This window comes from Cololabis saira, chromosome 14 (assembly GCF_033807715.1).
Source record: "Cololabis saira isolate AMF1-May2022 chromosome 14, fColSai1.1, whole genome shotgun sequence".
NCBI classification, from domain to species: Eukaryota; Metazoa; Chordata; class Actinopteri; order Beloniformes; family Belonidae; genus Cololabis; species Cololabis saira.
In genome coordinates, this window is record NC_084600.1 from 18,650,834 (window position 1) to 18,670,683 (window position 19,850).

The following is a 19,850-nucleotide window of genomic DNA, read 5'->3' on the forward strand; positions in this document are numbered from 1 at the left end:
TCAGAAGCTTGTTTTGGGAAAGCTACCAGCTGAAAAAATGGGACCGACATGAACATGGCTGGGTGGCTGCACAATACTCATAAACAAAGTGTGGTTCTGTGATGTAAAAAGTAGTCTTGACCACTTGGATTAACCCAAAACTGCTGTGGGGAGCATTTAGCCTTGGTGTGAGTGTGCCGGCTGATACTTTGTCCCTAAAAGATTAGCTCTGAAGTCCCAATGATTTGTTTCTCAGAATCCTAAGGATGAATCATCATTTATGTTTTAAAATCGTTATGCTTTCCTTTGTTCTGGGTCATTTCTGCATCAAGACACCTGATGTATGTTCTGACCCATTTGCGTGCAACTGCTTAATTAAATACTGAAATCTGGCCCATCTCTCAAGTCTTATTCTTGGTAAATTTAGGTGCACTTAGTTTAAGTCTGGATATTCACCTAGCGGGAAAGAACATATTCTATATATATATATATATATATATATATATATATATATATATATATATATATATATATATATATATATATATATATATATATATATATATATATATATATATATATATTAAATTGGGATTAAATATATAATTATATATAATATATAATTAATTAATTTATATATATATATATATATATATATATATATATAATATATATTAATATATATATCAAATTGGGATTAAATTGGTTTTTTGCACATTTATGGTCATCATATCTGACCTTCTTAAAATTAGGTATATTCTTACAATGAGAGTTAGTGATGCTCACCTGTACAGAAAGTGTTAAAATAAACCTTTTTTCTTTCAAATATATATTTTTCAAACTTAGACACTTTAATAGATTATAAGCTATGTCTACACTGTAGTATCTGTGAGATCGTGAGGGAGGGAGGACAAATGCAAGACAGAAGGAGGGAGTAGAGAGGAGGGAGGGTGGGAAGTGTGGTGGCTGCTGGCGCTCTCTGCAGTACAGATCTGCTGAGAGCGCCAGACCAGAGCTCCTCCACAGTCCACAGCTGCAGGGCTGCCACTGCAATTCAGAGGAAACATTCACAGAGACATTTCTGCTGCACGGGAGAAACAGCTCATGAGATTTCAAAACAGAAGACAAGACAAGGAGGCGAAGAAGGTGAGAAGCTCTGGATGAGCTTCTGCTGCTTTTTAGTTGAACAGAACTTCTTTTGGAGTAAATTTAATATATTTTTTTTGTTCATATTTTTTGATCTTGTGAAACTTGTGTAATTCTTTAATGAAGATTTTATTTGCAATTGACATTTTATTGCTGTTTGGATTTTTCTGATCATTTTAACACCTTTTTAATACCTGCTTCCAAACTTTACCACTATGTGTGTATGCAATGTGTTTGTGTGTGTTTCATTATTTTCTTCCTGAACCGTGATTAACAAATCCTCAGATTTAGCAGCATGGAATATTATAGAAAATGTCAATCAAATGCAGTGTTTTGTTTTAAGGCACTATTATAAAATTGTATTTCTGCTGGAAGCTGATCATTTCTGTTTTTCTCCACCTCCCTCAAAGGACCTGATAATGTCACATCACAAAAGATCCTGAGGCAAACTCTTGTCTGCAATAAGGATCCCGTTCCACGTCACTGGCGCCCAAAGCCTTTTTTCATTTTTTGAGCTTTATTGGAGGAAACCTGCTCCATCTGCCTCTGCATCCACCCCAGGATGGCTGGCTGTACCAGCCGCTGCAGGCAGGGCGTGCTCAAGTTAATCCAGTCCCTGCAGAGACTGGTCTCAGGAACTCTCACAAAAGGTAACGTTGCTTTTCACTGATCCACTCGTAACTTTTCTGGATAAATTGGATCAGTGTACCATATGTTTATATGCATATTTATATGTATTTAAATATATGTACACACTTATACTAGCTGAAGCTGCACAACTGCATCAGCCGCAGACAGGAACAAAAGTTGGCAAAAAGAAGTTTATATCAGTTTAAAATCACTGCCGCACCAACAAGGCAAGTGCAGATCTGGTACGATGAATGTGTTTTTAATCAAAAAGGATGTTTTCCAGGCGTATAATAACCTAAAAACATGAATGTGCGCAGAATTCCTGGAAGGAGGTGACACTGAAAACCAAGGACTTGTTAAACGACATGACCCATTTTGTAGCCTAGATCCAAAGTCACATTCATACAGAGATCTTGGTATGAACACTAGAGATCCCCTCTAGAGATCCCCACTAAAGATCCCCTCTTCATTCCACCTCCACTCTCCAATTGTGTTATCGCAGTGAGCCCACACAGGTGCTATGTTCTCTCCCAGTAAGTGGTCTCACGAAAGCATGCTGCCGTCTAAACGTGGTCCTTTTCCTCTACGTTGCCTCTAGATTCAGCAATACACCCCCAATGTCTCTGGTCACTGATCACTGATCAGGTGGAGCTGAATTAAGCACAAATAGTTGTTCAGGTTAGAAACACATCGCTCTCCTGGCCTTAGTTTTCCCATACAATGCTACCACAGCTGGAGGAGGGACCTTGAGAAGGAGAGAAATGATGGCCTGACTGCTTTTAAAGCCTCTCCAAGTTGCTAAGCAGCAAGGTGTGATGAGCAGCTGCTTCCCCAAGATCAGTAAAAAAAAAGTTCAAAATATAGTGTATGAAGTGTATGAAAACCTGGGGATTTGTTTTGTTTTAACCTGAATGTCCCTGTCAGGATTCCCTGCTGTGTGGTCGCTCACCTTCCCCTTGGATAGCCTGATCTCTTGCTTTTTACAGTTTTCAGTCATCCTTGCTCCCTCCTTACACATTTCCACATAGGCCAACTCACACAGAAGTGATTTAACCTGTCTTATATCTCTGTTAATACCTCCAAATGCAGTAAAACTGTAGAATGAAATGTTGCAACTCCTTTGCCATTCACACTGCGCAGCGGTGTAAAATGAAGATGCTACGGCAGCGGAGTGAAGCAACTTATTTAATGGGACTAAAGACACACAAAACCACCACAGACATGCAAGGATGAGTTTTGTTTGTACCATAAAGCTCTATTTGTGTTGCATTTTCATTTAATTTTTTGCATGTTTTTGCATTTTTGCATTTCTCTGGTATTTTATATCTCATAGTTTTTTTTTCCATGTAGTCATTTGGACAATTTTTTTAGTCTTGTTGTCTTTGTTGTTTAATGGTAGAAGACATATCAAATAGTGACTCCTGGATTATTTGGCTTCCGCTCCCTGTTCAGTAATTCTCACAAGTAAATGTCATTCTGACCGTCAGTGCCAACCGAACCCATGTGTGGCTCTAGTTGAACATCATCACTTGCACACTGAGTTCCGGTTAAAGCCGTCAGGAACCTCTTATAGGGCTGACCGTAGGGTTGCCACCTTTCAGAAATAGATATAAGGTACACCCCAATTTCAGCAGCGCAGGCGCCAGAAAGAAGGGACATCCCCAAAACTTCTAAACTGCACAGAAATGCGTTTATTTTATATGAAAAAACAAAACGCTTTGATCTAAAGTTTAAAGTGCTATAATAGCATTGAACTTGCATGACTGTACAGACAGCCAACCATATAGCAGCTGAAATAGCCTCCTATGCTACGTATGTCCACATCAGCCCAGATGTAGAATAAAACTACAGGTGAAGAATATGTGTGTAAAAGTTAATTTATTTCAATAATTCAACTTAAAAGGTGAAACTAATATATTACATAGTCTCATTACATGCAAAGCTAGATATGTTAAACCTTTATTTGTTATAATTTTGATGATTTAATTGTTTATTGATTTCATGAAATATTCTAATTTTTTGAGATTTTTTATTTGGGGTTTTCATAAACTGTGAGCCATAATCATCAAAATTATAACAAATACATGCTTGAAATATCTCACTTTACATGTAGTGGGAAATAATATATTTGTTTCACCTTAAGTTGAATTTACTGAAACAAATGTTTTGCAATATACTCACATTTTTCGACCTTCACCTGTATATTATGACATCAATAGAGCATAATATGTGTCTGTATTGGTTCAATACGGAACGCAACTTTTAATTCGTAACAATTTCATATTTCAAGGGACGGGTGGCAACCCTAGCTGACCGTGTACCAGGCTCCTTCAGCCGGCGTGTCTCCATAGGCGCGTTTGCACTAGCGGGAGTTCAGGTAGATTTTTCAGGGCTGGGCTGTTTGTGCGTGTCTCCATTACCGGGAACGGCCCCATAAAAGTGGCCTTCAGGAACCTTTACAGGGTGAAAAACTGCCCTGTATATGGTGAGGTACTCAGGTTGGTCAACATGGACCTGCTGGCGGGGGGGTCTCTGCTGATCGGGATTTCTAAATTACGTTCAGCACTTTCAGATGAGATTGAGTTGAGATGTTTTGCTACGAGTACAGGATCGAGGATCGGGCAGGGGGTTTCTTTTAATCTCAATTGCTACAATGGCGGTGTATGCAAGTAGCATCTGTTGTTTACGTGTTTATTCTTCTCGTTGTTCTGCTGCTGCATTCTTCTTTTTCATCTCGTTTTATGCTGCTGGGCATTTGTGAAAAGCAAAAAATGTGCATCCGCGCCACCTTGTGGTCGGCTGTGCTATTTTTCAGTCAAAGGTTCTTGTGTGGGGCTACTGGGTAATAGAAACATCCAGCTGAAGGGGCCGAGGAGGCGCTTGACCCTGTAAGAGGTTCCTAGATTTATGCAGATTTACCCTAAACTCCTGCTTGTGGAAATGTCCTCATTACTGTTAGGATTTCATGAAATTGTTAAGAGTTCGAAGAGTCTAACACTGGTGGTTTTTGTCTATATATGCAAAGTAATCTCCTAATCAGCAGTTCAGCTATAGGGCAGCTGCTTTCATGTAGTCACAGGCCCCGTTTACACGGAGCAAAAACGGAGGCGTTTTCATGCGTTTTGGCCGTTCATTTACACGAAAACGGAGCTCAAAGTCACCAAAAACGATCATTTCTGAAAATTCCGGCCAAAATGGAGATTTTCAAAAACCCTGTTTTCACGTTTGCGTCTAAACAGAGGAAAACGGAGATTTAGGCTTCAGAACGTCACATTATGCAACAGAAACGTCACCAGCGTCATGAGTGCGACCTGTGTTTACAATTAGTTTGGCCACCGTCAATATTTTCTTGTATTTTACCTGTTTTATATTCTAAAGTCACACTTCAAAGTAACTCCACTTCTCTGTCACTCCAAACCAAAGACTCTCGTTCCGTCTTGGAAGTAAAGCCTGAATTATGGTCCCGCGTTTAATCGACGCAGAGCCTACAGCGTAGGGTACGCGGCGATGCGCGCCGTACGGTGTGCGTCTACGCGTACCCTACGCCGTAGGCTCTGCGTTGGTGTAACGCGGAACCATAAATCAGCCTTAACTGGAAGTTACACGTGTCATTTGTTGATGTTTTTTCCAGGATTCTGATTGGCTGGCATGACGTTAACAGCGTATTTATGCGGATCCGTCTAAACGAAGAGATTTTGAAAACGATCTCGTGTGTAAATTGTAAATACCCGGCTATGTGTAAACGGGCCACAGAGTCATCCTCAGTAGACGGCTCGACTGCTTGCTTTAGTTGCAGAGGTCAGATAGTTCAAATACATACCATTTGTTAAGAAAAGACAATGGAGAGAAACAGATGCTTAGCATTGGGGGGTCTTATCTGTGATCTGGTTTGACACCTCAGGTGGGAGACAGTCAAAGGAGATGTAGAGCTGGAAGTGACACGTTTGGTGGGTCTTTCCCGTAGCAAGGCTCCGCCAATGAAATTCATTTGCAAATAACACCCCCCTTTTTAGTATAAAAAGGAACTGGATCGATGACCAGGTGAGCATTTCTCTCCTACTCAACGTGGTCTGAGACAATAGACTTCCAGCCGGAAAACCTTGTACTTGACATTTTAAAAGTTTGTATTAACCTGTGATTCTCTTCCACTAGTTTTCTCTTGGTTCACCAGACAAACGAACACAAATCTTTCATTACTGTACCACCACAGAATTTGACTGAACAAAGAGCACAGCTGACCACGAGGTGGCAGTAATGCAAATTTTTTGCGGTTCACAAACACCAGCGGCATACAAGGAAAAGAAAAAGAAGAATGTAACGAAAGAACAGAGTTAAGACGAAACACTTGAACAATGGATTTGAATGCTTGTTTTTATGTTTGCTTTTTAAAATACATTACAGTCATAGTGATTAAGATCTAAAGAAAACCCCTGTCAGACCTCTACGTTGGCATATAACACCAACAAAAACCTCAACCTTTGGTACTTCTATCATTTTATCTTATAATCTCCAACTTCATCAAATGCACTTTGAGCGTTAATGTCTTCATTACCAGGAACGGCCCACAATAAGTTCTTTGGGTCACCACAGTGTTTTTTACTTGGGCTAAAAAAGAAACTACTGGATGGAGCATGGTGTTGATATAATTATCAGGAGAGGATGTACTGCCCTTTTGAACTCCATTTGAGTTGAAGTCTTCACTTCTCAACCATGTACACCACTGTCATGTATGGAAACAAAGTAAACAAAAAAGCAGAGACCCTCTCAGCTCCTCCCATGTTCATCTAATCCTTCTTGTTGGCTTTTCTTTACCTTCTTGTTGGCTTTTCGTTCCTTACACTATTTCTTGTCGTCAACGTCTTTCATTTATTAGCAGTTGGCAAACTGTGGCAAAGTGAAAGTGGTGCAGTACTTCCACCAAGTGGTATGGGGTGTTGGTTTGCTCGTCAGTGGATTCTACTGGGGCCAACACTGTAATGAAGCCAGGGCTAATGAAGGGACTGAGAAGAAGGTTTGGCTCTGTTACAGTTTCATCTTAATAAGTTGTACCCTGCAGGCTCTTATACGTTTTACTCAACTTCATTATGCACTGAATGTACTGAATTGTAACTGGCAAATGACTTTAAAGTCAGATACTGAGCTTTTAATTGACGAATTATAGTAAATGTTTGAAATATTCACGATGCCAAGAGTAAAGCTGGAGCCAAGATTATCAAACACAAGTGGTTGCTGGCCTTGCCAGCGGAGAAACAAGCCTCTCTTGGTCTTCCTGTACTGTCAAGTGTATATGTTCAAGAGCTGAGTTTTGTAGTCATGTCAGCATTATCCAGGCGCTCCCCCTCAGGCTACAGCTGTGACGCACTTTAAAAGCTCTGGCTCTAGCCCTTTTCACTATACTCCCCATGTCTTAAGGCTGAAACGTACTTTTCATCTCAGCAGCAAAAAGCTTACGCTGACTCACCAGAGTCAGAATGCAGCTCAAAGTCTGTGTCGACAGATAAAACTCTCTACTAAACAGCTCTACTCACAGTTTAGAAAAAATATCTGCATTCTGGGAATTTTAAATTACACCTACATACATGCATGGCATATAAAATATTTGTGTATGAGCAGGCAGCACTGCATTGTGGGAAAGGTATTTCAGTTTATTTCAGTTTGATATCCCACAACTGGATACCTGAATCACTACCTTTAAATTATTTGTGAGCACTTTCAGGAATTAATTTCTTATAGGGCAAAAAAGCAAAAGGATCAACTGGCTACACTCACAAACTTTTAGGCCTATTCTCCCAAACTCACAACCACCAAACACACAATAGATAAAAAAAATAGATAAAAATCAATTAATGAGTACAAAAAATCTGATTTTTGCTGTGAGTTCTTTTGTAAATTGGTGGCTTCTCTCCTTTGCTATTCTGGTCTGTTCTGGAAATAACACTGCCTACTCATGGCTGCACAGGTTAGTAATCTGGGTCAGGGTAGCTGGCTAGCTACATGTAAGGTTTATAAAGTATGCAATTCTAAACTTGCCATTGCATTATGGACTTAGTCATCAAATGAAATGTACGGTAATGGGATTTGTACACTTAAAAGCAAGGAAAAACAGGATTCAGGTTGATTTCTGTTTTTCAGGCTGCATTTGCAGATGTGAGTAATCCTGTTCTGTGTCCTCAAAGGAAAAGCGCCTGATGAAATAGTGCATAAATTTGACTGAACATCGTGCCCCTTGATGTTGTGCCTCTTCTACTGTTTTCTGCCTTTTCCCAAACATTCGTTTGTGCTTCACTGACCGCATCCTGCATCTGACTCACTCTGACATAAGGTTAAGATGCTTTGCTACTGAGTAGCACAAGGGGCTTTGTCTTCATTTAGTTTCATGATTAAATATCCCAGACTTAATTAAGAGCCTCTAGCTTAAATCCTGAGATATGAATATTCCAAAAGGAGACCTGATGACTCCAGAAATTTCTCAGACAGTGGAAGTTTTCGAAAAGTTTTAGTCGAAAAAAATAGATTTTTTTTTTTTTAAATTACATGGCAACAAGTGGTTAATTATGTCATAGCGGTATCTTTTATCAATGGAAATCCTAAAACTCACTCCTGGAATACTGCCATCTGTAAAAGTGAGTGTTCCCTTTTGAAGCTTTTTATATTATGTAAATCATCTTACTTTTGTTAATCTACCAGGAAAATGCAAACTCAAACGAACAAAAAGTTTGTTTTTTTTTCCCCATGCCATTCTTTATTTAATATAGATAAATAAACACAAATAATGTGGACAAGACCAAGTATCCCCATGATTAAACAGCATGTACACCCACTGTGAAGCAGCAGCTGTTTCCTGTAGAACTTTAGTACCAAACAACTCCACTTTGCTATCAGCTGTCCTCATGTCATTGTTACAGGAGTCTTGCAGCCTGCTCAGACACAGCTGTGTGAATCTCAGTCACCCTTCCAGGTTTATTTAGAGAATAAAGACTTTCTCCAGCTCACCTTGGACTTTAATATTTAATGTGGTCAGTAAAGCCTATAGGGTCTGAGATGTAGCTCTTGAGGTTTTTTTGGGGGGGGTTCTACCTCTGAGCATTGTGCAGTCTGACTTTGGGATACATTTGCTTAAGTGTCCACCTTGGGAACTCTGCCAGCTATCTGGGATTTTTCACAGTAAAACATTGAAATACTGATTCACATGCAAATTTAAATCGAGAGCTTGTTGTTCTGACTGAAAAACACACTGTTCAGAGTGCAAAAACTGTCCTTCAACTCGAGGTACTTATCACCTCCCGTTCGGAGCATTGCACACGTGAGCCTGCTTACAATGTCATTTTAATATATGAACTAAACTGTGCTTGTTAACCTTTAAAAAATGCACAGCATGCATATTCATCTTCAGACCTTTCGAGGTTGCGAGCTGAAAGATCCAGGGTCGGGGGAACTGAGGGTGATGCTGTGCCTCAGGCCTGAGACTGACTGACACATGCTGTTATTCATAGCTCCCAAGCGGTGTGCTGCATTTTGTATTCTTGTTTCACATTGTCGAGCTTGTAAGAAAGGGTGGGTTATAAGGGGTACAAATAATTTACATGTTATGGTAAATCTCATTTTACTGTGTACTCTCACACCCAATGATGAATCAGGGGATGGGGGAAAAAAATGAAAGTTGCTCTTAAATGTTTTAGAGCAGCTGTTTTGTATAGTGGATTCAACATGAGAGCTGGGGAACAGTCTGGAAAGTGTTGCTCAGGGGTCTTGAATTCACTTGGGGATGAGCCTGATGATGTGTCTGAGTGACAGCCTGTGCAGCAGGACAGCACTCAGGACTGAGAGGAAAGCTGAACGGCTGCAGAGTGACTGAGCTTCGCCAAAGTTCAGCCCCTAACTCTGAATATTCATGCCCAAAAAATTCAAACATGAACACAAGGACACATATAATACCGCTTCAACAAACATTCCTTTAATTTGTTAAGATTAAGAAAGCCTTATCTGCAATATCAGTTAGTGAAAAGAAAAGTCTCTTTAACACAAGACGTTGCATATTCTTTAAAAATGTGAATCCGTACAGATTCTTGGAGGATATCATTGTTAATAGAATCGGCTAATTATGTAATAATTAATGTATATGTAGTATGTATGTCTACTAACTAACAAAAAATTAAGATTGATTTTGTGTATTTTTTGCTTGTAATATGTGGGCCAAGTTAATAGTATTCTGAACATGAGTAAAAAGCCAGGAACTGTCCTGCAGGTAATGTTAGTGCACAAATCAAACCTTTAGTTATAGTTTTGAGTTTCATTCATTCTGTTTTACTTGGTTCTTATAGTTTTGAGCTTGTGTTTGACTTGTGTCCTGTTTTATCTTGAAATTCTTGGTTCTTGTGTTTGGTTAAAGTCAAAAGGTTTTGGTTCTAGTTTGGCTGTTCCCATCTGCCCTGATAGTTTGCAGCTGTGTCTCGTCAGTCCTGTGATTATATATTGTCTTGTCGTTTCCTTCCTCCCTGTTTGTCTGTACTGTTTGTATCCCTGGCTGTGGGTTGTTTGGGTTTTTTTTTTCCTTGTAGCGAGAACTTTGGTTTACACTCCTGGGGGCCGTTTCACAAAGGGAAGTTCAACAAACTCAGAGTCAGAAAACTCAGAGTTCAGAAACTCTGACTTTTGGGTTTCAGGAAAGGTGTTCACAGTTGGTTCAGTACACCGAGGGCCCGATTTACTAAGATCCTAAATAAAGAGTACTAAATTGCGTGTGCACTGAAAAAGTTTGCACGTGCTGTTGTTGTGTGTTTTGCGGGTGATCAACTAAGAATGCTTGCGCAATTGATAACAGGTGCAAACCGCAGTATTTAAATGAGGTGTTGCGTGTCTTACGGTTTGCGCCATGGAGAGTCTGGATGGAAAGCGGGATAGTCGCAAGCGCAAAATGAAATTTGACGGGTTGGAGTTAGAGATATAAGTGGAAGAGGCAAATAAACACATTCATGAACTACAGCAAAGAAATGTAAACATTACCAAAAGAAACGCAATATGGGAGAAAATCTGCGATAGAATAAATGCAGTTGGTAAGACAAAAAGAACGGCAGATGAGGTTAAAAGAAGGTGGCAAGATATAAGGCGAAGAACTAAAGAAAAAGTGGCCTTTAATAAAACTTGTGCAACCATTTTTAAAATAGCATGCAGCAGAATAAAGACTCTCTCTCTGCGTATTCTTTGATTTTGGTGATGTCGTCTCCTTGCCACAATAACAGCAGCCATCGGTGCGTAATGCTGGGCAGATTAGCACCTTCCTTTCGAACGTATTAAATACAGACGCAATCACAATCCCCGCATAACTTTCAGGCTTGGTAAATCTCATTGCGTGTGGTAAATTAACCTATTTGCATTTTCCCCTCCCAGTATTTAGCGATTTCTGGCGGGTACGCCCCATATTGATTATTCATCAGGGCAAAAGTACTAAATGAACAGCGTGTGCTATTTTGCTCATTTGAGAGGCGCAGTCCTCTTTGCACGCTGTTAGTAGATCAGCTTGCACATTGGTTTGCGGGTGATGTCAAGTTTGCACACGTTTTTACGCACGCAAACCTTTAGTAAATCAGGCCCTGAGTAGGTTGACCCTGAGTTACCGCGACTATAAGAAGCCATCATCAGTGGAGTTCCAATACCTGATTCACCATGACAACGCAGGGAAACATGAGCGCATCTAAAAGGACATTTCTGATTATTTGGAGCAATTAACATTATCAACTTTTAAAAAGTATTAATTAGGTTACTTGATGACTTTGTGGCTACAAGACAAGAATAGTGTCCTGCTAATTCTGATAACATTTTGAAAATGTAGAATTGTTTCTATTGGTCCATTAACCCTAAATATGCAAAAAGAAACAAAAAAAAAAGATGTCCATTTAATACTCATAAACCTGATTTTGTGTATCATTTGTGTATTGACACAGCGCCCCCTATGGCAGGTTATGTATTAGTAAAACCTCATGAATATTCAGTTTTTTTCTGATTGGTTGTCCGCCAGAAGGTCGTGATAATTATTAAACTGTCCTAATTCACGTGTCGCTATTTACACTGGGGATTAGTTGGCAATATGATTACTCTCTATGCTATAAAACTGAAGATTTTATAAAGGTCAGTTGGCTGCCTAAACCCAACCTTTGGTCCAACCTTGAAATGTATGACACCAAAAATTATGCACAAATAAACGTAAATTTTGATCAGATATTATTTTAAAACATTATGGACAATGAATGTCTGTGATGCACGGATGACGAGAAATTTAAACCTTAAAAGAGCCATTTTCTCACCACACTATTTTTGTGCTCCACTGCTGCCATTGTGTTGATTATGTCATTGAGAGGGCACAACTTTTTCAGATTCTTAATACATTAATTTAATCTATTTGTTCTGTATCCAAGACAAAAATGTAATAAATGTTGAACATGGATTTCTCCAGGTACATGACCAGTATTTAGAGAAATTACATCTAAACCGTCAAAAAAAGGACACCATAGAGCAGATAAGTTGTACATATACCACCTTCTCACCAATCGAGACTATCACAGTATGATGGACAGATTGATGAAAACAAAACTGTCGATTTGAACTCCTTTTATTCATTGTTTATTTAGAATGGACTGATATCTTCAATATCTGAATGTTCAGGTTGATTGAACTGGTTGAGTGTGTAATTCATATGTCAAATTGCAAGTAAAAGTTAATAATGGGAGGAAACGGCAGCACCCGGAGAAAACCCCAAACTTTTACTGAACGTGAATATAAACCTCTGCGATGCTCTTCATCTTGTTATTGTTGTTTACTTCGTGACAGCCCATTTGTTCTTGCACTCACTCCTGATCTTGGACTGTCTCCTTGTGCTTATACTGGCGCAGACATGCTGGGGTGAGGAATTTCTTAAATCATCTCCACAGAGAAGGTAAATCCCCGGTAAATACTGACCGGTTCTTCATTCTACGTCTCTGTCTCTTTGCTTTTTGTTCAGTGGTTGGTACTGGTTTGGAGAACTCTTCTGGTTCAGGGTTTCCCACTTTTGCAGCACCGACCTCAGACAGTCAGACTGGTCACTTTTTTCAGTGAGTTCTAACATCTTACACTTCTCGGGTCCAGGCTCCATTGGTGATGCTTTCTCTGTTTCTAGAGAGACGTTTTCTGGTTTGGAGACCAATTCCTTTTCATTGGCCCCCACCAGCTCAGAGACGCCCTCTGGTTCAGAAACTGCTACTTTTGTTGCCAACTCTTGTGAAACCATCAAGTCTGGTGTTGGTGTACCATCTTCTGGTTGAGGGAGGTGTTCAATGACCTGATTAGCCTCCTCAGATTTTCCTGTCTTTTTCTTCTTTCTGCGTCTACACTTCTTTGCTTTTTGCTCAGAAAGCCCATCTTGTTTGGAAACCAATTGCGTTTCAGTGGTCTGTTTCAGCTCAGAGACCCCCCTGGTTCTGAACTTTCTGTTTGTTCAACCAATTTTTCTGCGACCACATGGTTCCTGTTTGAAAGAAAATCCTCTGATTTAGGGACTTCATTGTAGACTCTACACTTTGTTTTACCATTTCCTGTGCCTCCAGTTTAGAGATCAGATCCAGATTAGAGCTCGTCTCTTCTTCCAGTTGCTTTTTTAACTCCTCAATTTCATCAAGGACTGACTTATGGGCCTCGTTTGGACTTAACCTCACCGTCCTCTTCTTCCAGCGTTTTGGAGGACTGAAGCAGATCCTCAATAATGCCTTTGCACTGATTCAGCTCTTCTTCATAGACCAGTGTGAGCTGGCGTTCAGCCTCCAAACGACTTTCAGCTTCTTTCATTTTTTTCAAATATACAAGCGAATCTTTCTCGGATGCATCCTTGAAGTACTTTTCCTGATCGAGAAATAAATCCTTTTTCTCCAGCTTTTCCTTAAACATCTCCAGCTCATCTACTGGTGCATTCATATTTTCAAGCTCTCTTCTGGAACGCCTTGCAGAATCGTGGATGTTGAAATTTCCCTTGTTCTTGTGAGTGGTAGATGTCTGGAAGGGCAGACAGTCCGTCTTCACAAACCCTTGATTAGTCCTTTGTGGATCAAAGACCTGTTTGCAATTTGATTGTGTCTTGTTTTGTGTTCCCTGTCTTTTCACGTATTCTAAGCGGGGTTTCCCATTGGTGGGTAAACCTTTACAGTGCTGTTTCTGAGCACCAGACGCCACCACATGGCTCCACAGATGTTTATTTGGAGATGCTTCGGTACCACTCATTGTTATGGTTGTTTTTTTTCCAATAAGATGATTTAAAAGTATTGTAAGAAATGAGTTTGGTAAGGCTCTTACCAAAAAAGCATAATCATTTTAAGGCATAAAGGATGATTCATTCTTACGATTCGAGTAGACAAAAATGATTATTAAGGTCAGTGTTCATTCTTTTGGGGCAGAGAACCAGTCTGTTCATTTAGTGGGGCCAAGGCTATATTTTGCTGCTCTCAGCAGTTTTGGTCACAAACATCAACCGAAACCATTGTTAGCACTGAATCAACAATTGAAATACACCCAAATATGTTCAATCTAGTGAACTAAATAGTTGAATGTATGTGTTATTCAAATAGTATTATTTTTAAAGATATGTTTATATTTATCATGATACATACTCCCTCTGCTCAGATTCACAGCAGTTAATGTGGGTGCATCTTCTTTGAAGTGCTCCAACGAAAAGCAAAGTAAAAAGAGCATTTTATATTCACATTTCTGTGTAGAATATCTTATATTAAACATTTTTCATCATTATTATTCTTCAGTAAAGATATTCTATTTTGATTGCATGTATAACAGCTGGGAAGGTGAGTAGCAAGTGGACAGATGATGAAGTGAAGGTTAGATTTCATAACAAGCTGCAAAGTACCAGGTAAACAGGACTGTGATTCCTGCCTCCAGGCAGAACCAGTCACTCTAAAAGAGAGAGACTGGGCTGGAATCAAATACTACATTCATAGCAGAATCGTAGCATTAAAAAGGACGATGAATAAATAGAACTATAAAATCCTCAACTTGACTCAGGTGCAATTTTATCATTGATGTGAAACTTTTTTTTCTGCTTTTATAAGGTGCTCAGTTCTGTCAAATTGATATTTTCTGTTGATACATGAATATTTGTTCCAACTCTGCAGTGGTTTATTTACAACACCTATGTCGGATAAATTCAGACTATGTTCTTAGTCTTAAACCAAAAAGTTTTCAAGATTACTTTGTTGTTGGCTTGATGTTTGTGAATGTGGTTTTGAGACTTTTATCCACAAATCCTGTGGAATGGGTATCATAAGTTTAATTTGAGTAAATATGACACACTTTTTTTTCAGCAAACCTGTATAAACATACTGTGTAGTGTCATACACAGTGTTTTAGCTTTATTTATTCATACATTTAATTTGTAATTTAATTTTTTTACAAGCACAATGTTCAAAAAACCTCATGCTTGAGTTTACATTTGTTGCCAGCAATTAAAAAAAGAAACAAATCAAGAAAGTCAGTGTTCTGTTTTTTCCCCCCTCTATTTCAACATGAATGCCATTTGCAAAATCCATAAATGCTGTACAATAAGAATTAAATAGTAGATGTATATTCTTTAACTATGAATCTTTTAAGTCCCTGAAGAGTCAGTTTTACTGTCTTGGACTAACATGAATTATTTCAGATGTTACTTGACTGGTGAGTGTGATGAATACACACTGTGCTCTCTATTCAGATATTTCTGACAAACCAGGTTGCAAATACTGACACTGCAGTTATATGGTCTTCATAAGTCACATATACTGGAAAATATTGTATGTATCTCGGGGTCTCATAATTTACTCATGCTGGGCTGTACTCTGCATCTGTCAGCCGCTGTTTCAGGTCACACGTGTCCTCTAAGTGGTTCACCTTGCAGCAGGACTCGCGTCACCTCACACTGCAGAGAGGGATTCAGATCTATTACACATATCCATTTGTGGTAGCATCTATGACCAAAACAACAGCCGTGTTATCTGTAATTAGTCCATATTTGCCAACTGTCTTTCCCCAAAAAGTCCTCTTTGTCCTTTCCCTCTCTGTGTTTTCCAGTGGCAGTTAAAACTCTGGATCGGAGCTGACAGTGTGCGTCTCTGCTTTTAATTTTTTACATCACCTCACTGCATGCTTTTATGTAACCTCCCTCTCCAAGATTTATTTTTATCTTTCGGTCTTTCCTCCTCTATGTGCGTGTTCTTCAATGACCACAATCTAAATTATCTCCGGTAACATTTATTTACATCAGTTTATACTTGTACATACCTGGTTACAATGTATTTGATGCATTATCAATATTGTGGTGGTTGTGTAGGGCCAGTGTTGTGTGATATTCATATGTTCTCCCTCTATACTCATATCCTGTTATGCTCTATAGATTTGTATTCATTGTGGATTTAATTGGAGTTAAACGTGGTTTACACTTCAAGGACGGTGGATCAGGAATTGTACTCTACTGCCACCTGTTGTTCAACAAGTAACATCACAATAACAGCAAACTGAACTCTGTTTTTTTTTTTAGAAAAAAGACAATTATACAATAAAAAGGTGTAACTATCTGTGGCTTTGAGCAGTCAAACCGACCAGAGGAACAAGTGCTTCATTCATCACTCTGTGATTTAACAGCACATAGAGACATACCGGTAAGTGACTTTTCCGATGGTGCACAAGACCTCATGCACGTGTCTTCTCAATCAGGCATAGCTAATTTTACCCACGGAAAGCATATCCTCAATTAGAGCCAGTTAGATTTTTCATAGCAATTTTCCAATTATGAGCAAATGCAACTGCAAGTTTATCTAGTGGTGAAGCTAAATGAACATTTACTTCAAACTTCTCAGCTTCCCTCCCTTTCAGCAGAACTGCTCTCAGGCTGCAATAAAAAGAAGGTATAATAAATATATAAATGAATAAAATAAGTCACTTATGGCTTACTGAACAAATGTTAAATGCATAAGGCAGCATGACCCTTGCGGGTGAGTACTGTTCCTCCTGGATTTGAGGCTGAGGTGTGATCTCTCTGTAGTTGGAGCAGACCCTCTGGCCCCCTTTCTTCAAGAGCGTGTCTGCCAGTCTGCCAATCCAGAGGAACCGTCCACACGATGTTGTAGAGGTGTGACAACCAAGACAACCCCAAAACAGAGCCTTAAGGAACTCATCTCATCACCAAGGACCTTTTTAACCACCGTGGTGACCTCAGCCCCAGAGCTAGGAGAGCTCACTTCCACGTCCCTGAGCTCAGCTTCATCATAGGAAGGCGTGTCGGTGGGAGTGAGGGCGTCTTCTGAGTATTCCTTCCAACTACTTACATAGTCCCAAGTCGAGGTCAGCAGCACATCATATTGTACCTCTTCCCCGTCCTGCGCTGCCCGATGGTGGACCGAAAACTCCTTGAAACCATCTGGGAATTGTTCTCCAAGGCCTCTCCAAACTTCTCCCACGCTTGAATTCTTGCTTAGTGACTTCCGACGCCGCTTTTGTGGCACATTGTGTGTTGATGAAATGACGCAAATACGGGAGAAGGAGAAAGCCCTTTTTATAAAACAAAAAACCTTCACAGGCAAAAATGGCAAAAACAAAAATAGTACAAGGAGGAAGTGAAAGCCAAGATAAAATATACTCACAAGGGCTGATGAGACACAGGTGCAGAAAATTAGATAAAACTGAACAAAGGAAGTCAACCTAGAACCAAAACAGATCAATGGATTACACATTAGGTCACATGACTGATTGGTTTCTGAAAAGCAGTTTCGAAGCCCATTTTTCTTAGTATGTTGTGCAGCCATATTCCTCTGGAAGCCAACAGGGGGAGTGCCCACTGTATGTCAGATAGAGTTCACTCTGGTTACCAGCTCCTTTAGTGGATCCCTGCCGAAATATGTCCAGAGCTGCCAGCAGACTTTTACAGAAGAATATACCATTTAACATTCTCTTGGCGGTGAAATCAAAAATCACTATTGCGATTAGCCAATACTGGGTTCTAAACCTTCACTAAAGGTGTTAGCGTGATGTTCATGGATGAGGAAGTGACAGTGGCTTAGCTGACTGTCAATCAGTCATACGAGAATTACATTTATTGCTTTTAAATAAATTCTCTTGGGAAGCTGGTACAAAAAAATTCACCTCCCTCAGAGTTTTCATGGGTGTCAAATAAATATTTGAGGCCACAATAGCTTTTCGAATCAGGTTGTAAATATGTTTATTTCTGCTCTAAAGTTGGACATTTTAACATGGGAGCCAGTGGAAAATGACCGGCCTTTTGCAGCCAGCATCTAGTGGTCAGTCAAAAACTACAACAAATCTTAGTTCCACTTGAGCCTCAACCTGGAAAGGCAAGGCAAGGCAAGTGTATTTATATAGCACAATTCAACACAAGGTAATTCAAAGTTCTTTACATCAACATTAAAGTTACATGGTTGGTGCTTGACTAAAACACTCTAGGAATCAGGCTTTAAAAATAAAACAAGAAACAAATCAAACACAAAAGCAGACCAGAAACACCAAGAAAACATAAGAATGCAAAACTAAAATTTAGACCAATGACAGCGTTCCGCTTGGTTGGCCAGTCCCTATCAGCTGCTTCTGGGGTCCTGCAGGCCAAAAAGACCTGATATTATTAACTATTTATGACATTTTGAGGAATTTTGTGCAGAAAAGGCAAATCCTGCAGCCTAAGTTGAACTCCCACAATCTCTCACGTCTCAGTATACTTGATCGAGAACATTCATTATTAGCTGATGTAACCATATTGGTTACATAATACTATTGGGAAAGGCAAAGTCAACATCTTTGGCCTCAGAAGCATCCTGGGTGCAGTATTTCCACACTGCTTACTCAAACTTTTTCTGATTTTGGGTTGTAGTGGAACCTCAACTCATATTTTTTGAGGATTCAAAAGCTTTACTTCATCTGGCCAGCTGAAATCAGACAATTTAGTGAAGATGGAGAAATAAGTAAAGCAGCCCCCTTAGTTTTTTTCATATATTAATATTATTCTATAAAACATTCAGTTATGCATCCTCACTCATTTCAACAGTTTAAGACCCTGGCGTGTTCAAAACATTATTTCCCTTTTCTTTTGAAATGGATAAAAAAAACATCTCTAAAACTGCCCTCCGGTCTTTTCCCTGCTTCTTAGTCATCTAAAGTAGAAAAAGGCTTTGAAGTGAAAAGTGGTGGTGATAGAGAACATATAAAGATGAAGAAGAGAGGACTGAGAGGAGAGTTACTTGATCAGGGCTCAAAGTGCCATCTCATGCCACAGAGGAAAGAAACCGATGCACTAATGGATGTGATCACATATCACATGGGAAATCCAACTGGAATGTGATATATGATGCCTTGAGATATTTGTGTTAAGTTTTTTTGTGTGCATGAGTCCTCTTGCTGCATGTGATGCTCTGGCCTGAGCTGAACATGATTCTGGTCAGACTACAGCGCCGTGCTGCTCGTCTCAATGGCTGCGAGATACACTGAAAGATGACAGCTCCAGATGGCTAACATCTGTCAAATATATTTTGGTTTCTTACACTAAACTAAATACTTACGTCCTCGTCCACAAGGGCATGTATGTGTGTATTCGTGTTATGGAACATTTACAGTCGCAGTCTTGTTTTGCAATTGAAAGAATGTAGAAAAGAAAAGACGTAAAAAACATGATTACAGTAGTTTTTTTCTTCAAGGAAAGATCATGAATGTTTGATTGAAATTGAAAAAAACAGAAGACAAAAACCCTGCAACCTGAGCAATTTCTAAAAGTAAAACTGTATATTCTTTTTTTTTCTATCTTTAGATCAGACAATATTTGAACGGATGAAAGGAAAAAGCCTGAGGGAAATATAGAAGTGCCAGCGTGAGAGGAATGTAAACGTATCTGAATTATGAATGACTGTATATTTAATTAATCAGCGCTGGTTAAGTTCTTACCTCAGCTCCACCTGGACCATCGCAGGGCTGACCTCAACAGACCACAATCACGCACAGCTTCATCTCCGTACCAGGGACCTGTTGTTTCCTGCCACCTTCTGGATGTTTTACCTATCCAGAAAAATCCATCACCAAGGATACGCACA

General features: G+C 39.5%; 1 protein-coding gene across 1 annotated transcript in view; it reads left to right on the plus strand.

The window, feature by feature from the left end:
- Positions 1 to 985: 985 nt before the first annotated feature.
- The window catches only part of kcnip1b (Kv channel interacting protein 1 b), a 35,521-nt gene continuing 16,656 nt past the window's right edge, over positions 986 to 19,850 (plus strand). Inside the window, exons 1-2 of the mRNA XM_061740947.1 lie at positions 986 to 1,125; positions 1,536 to 1,775. Coding sequence (XP_061596931.1) covers positions 1,688 to 1,775 — 88 coding nt within the window. The 5' untranslated portion in view covers positions 986 to 1,125; positions 1,536 to 1,687. The remainder of the gene's footprint in view (positions 1,126 to 1,535; positions 1,776 to 19,850) is intronic.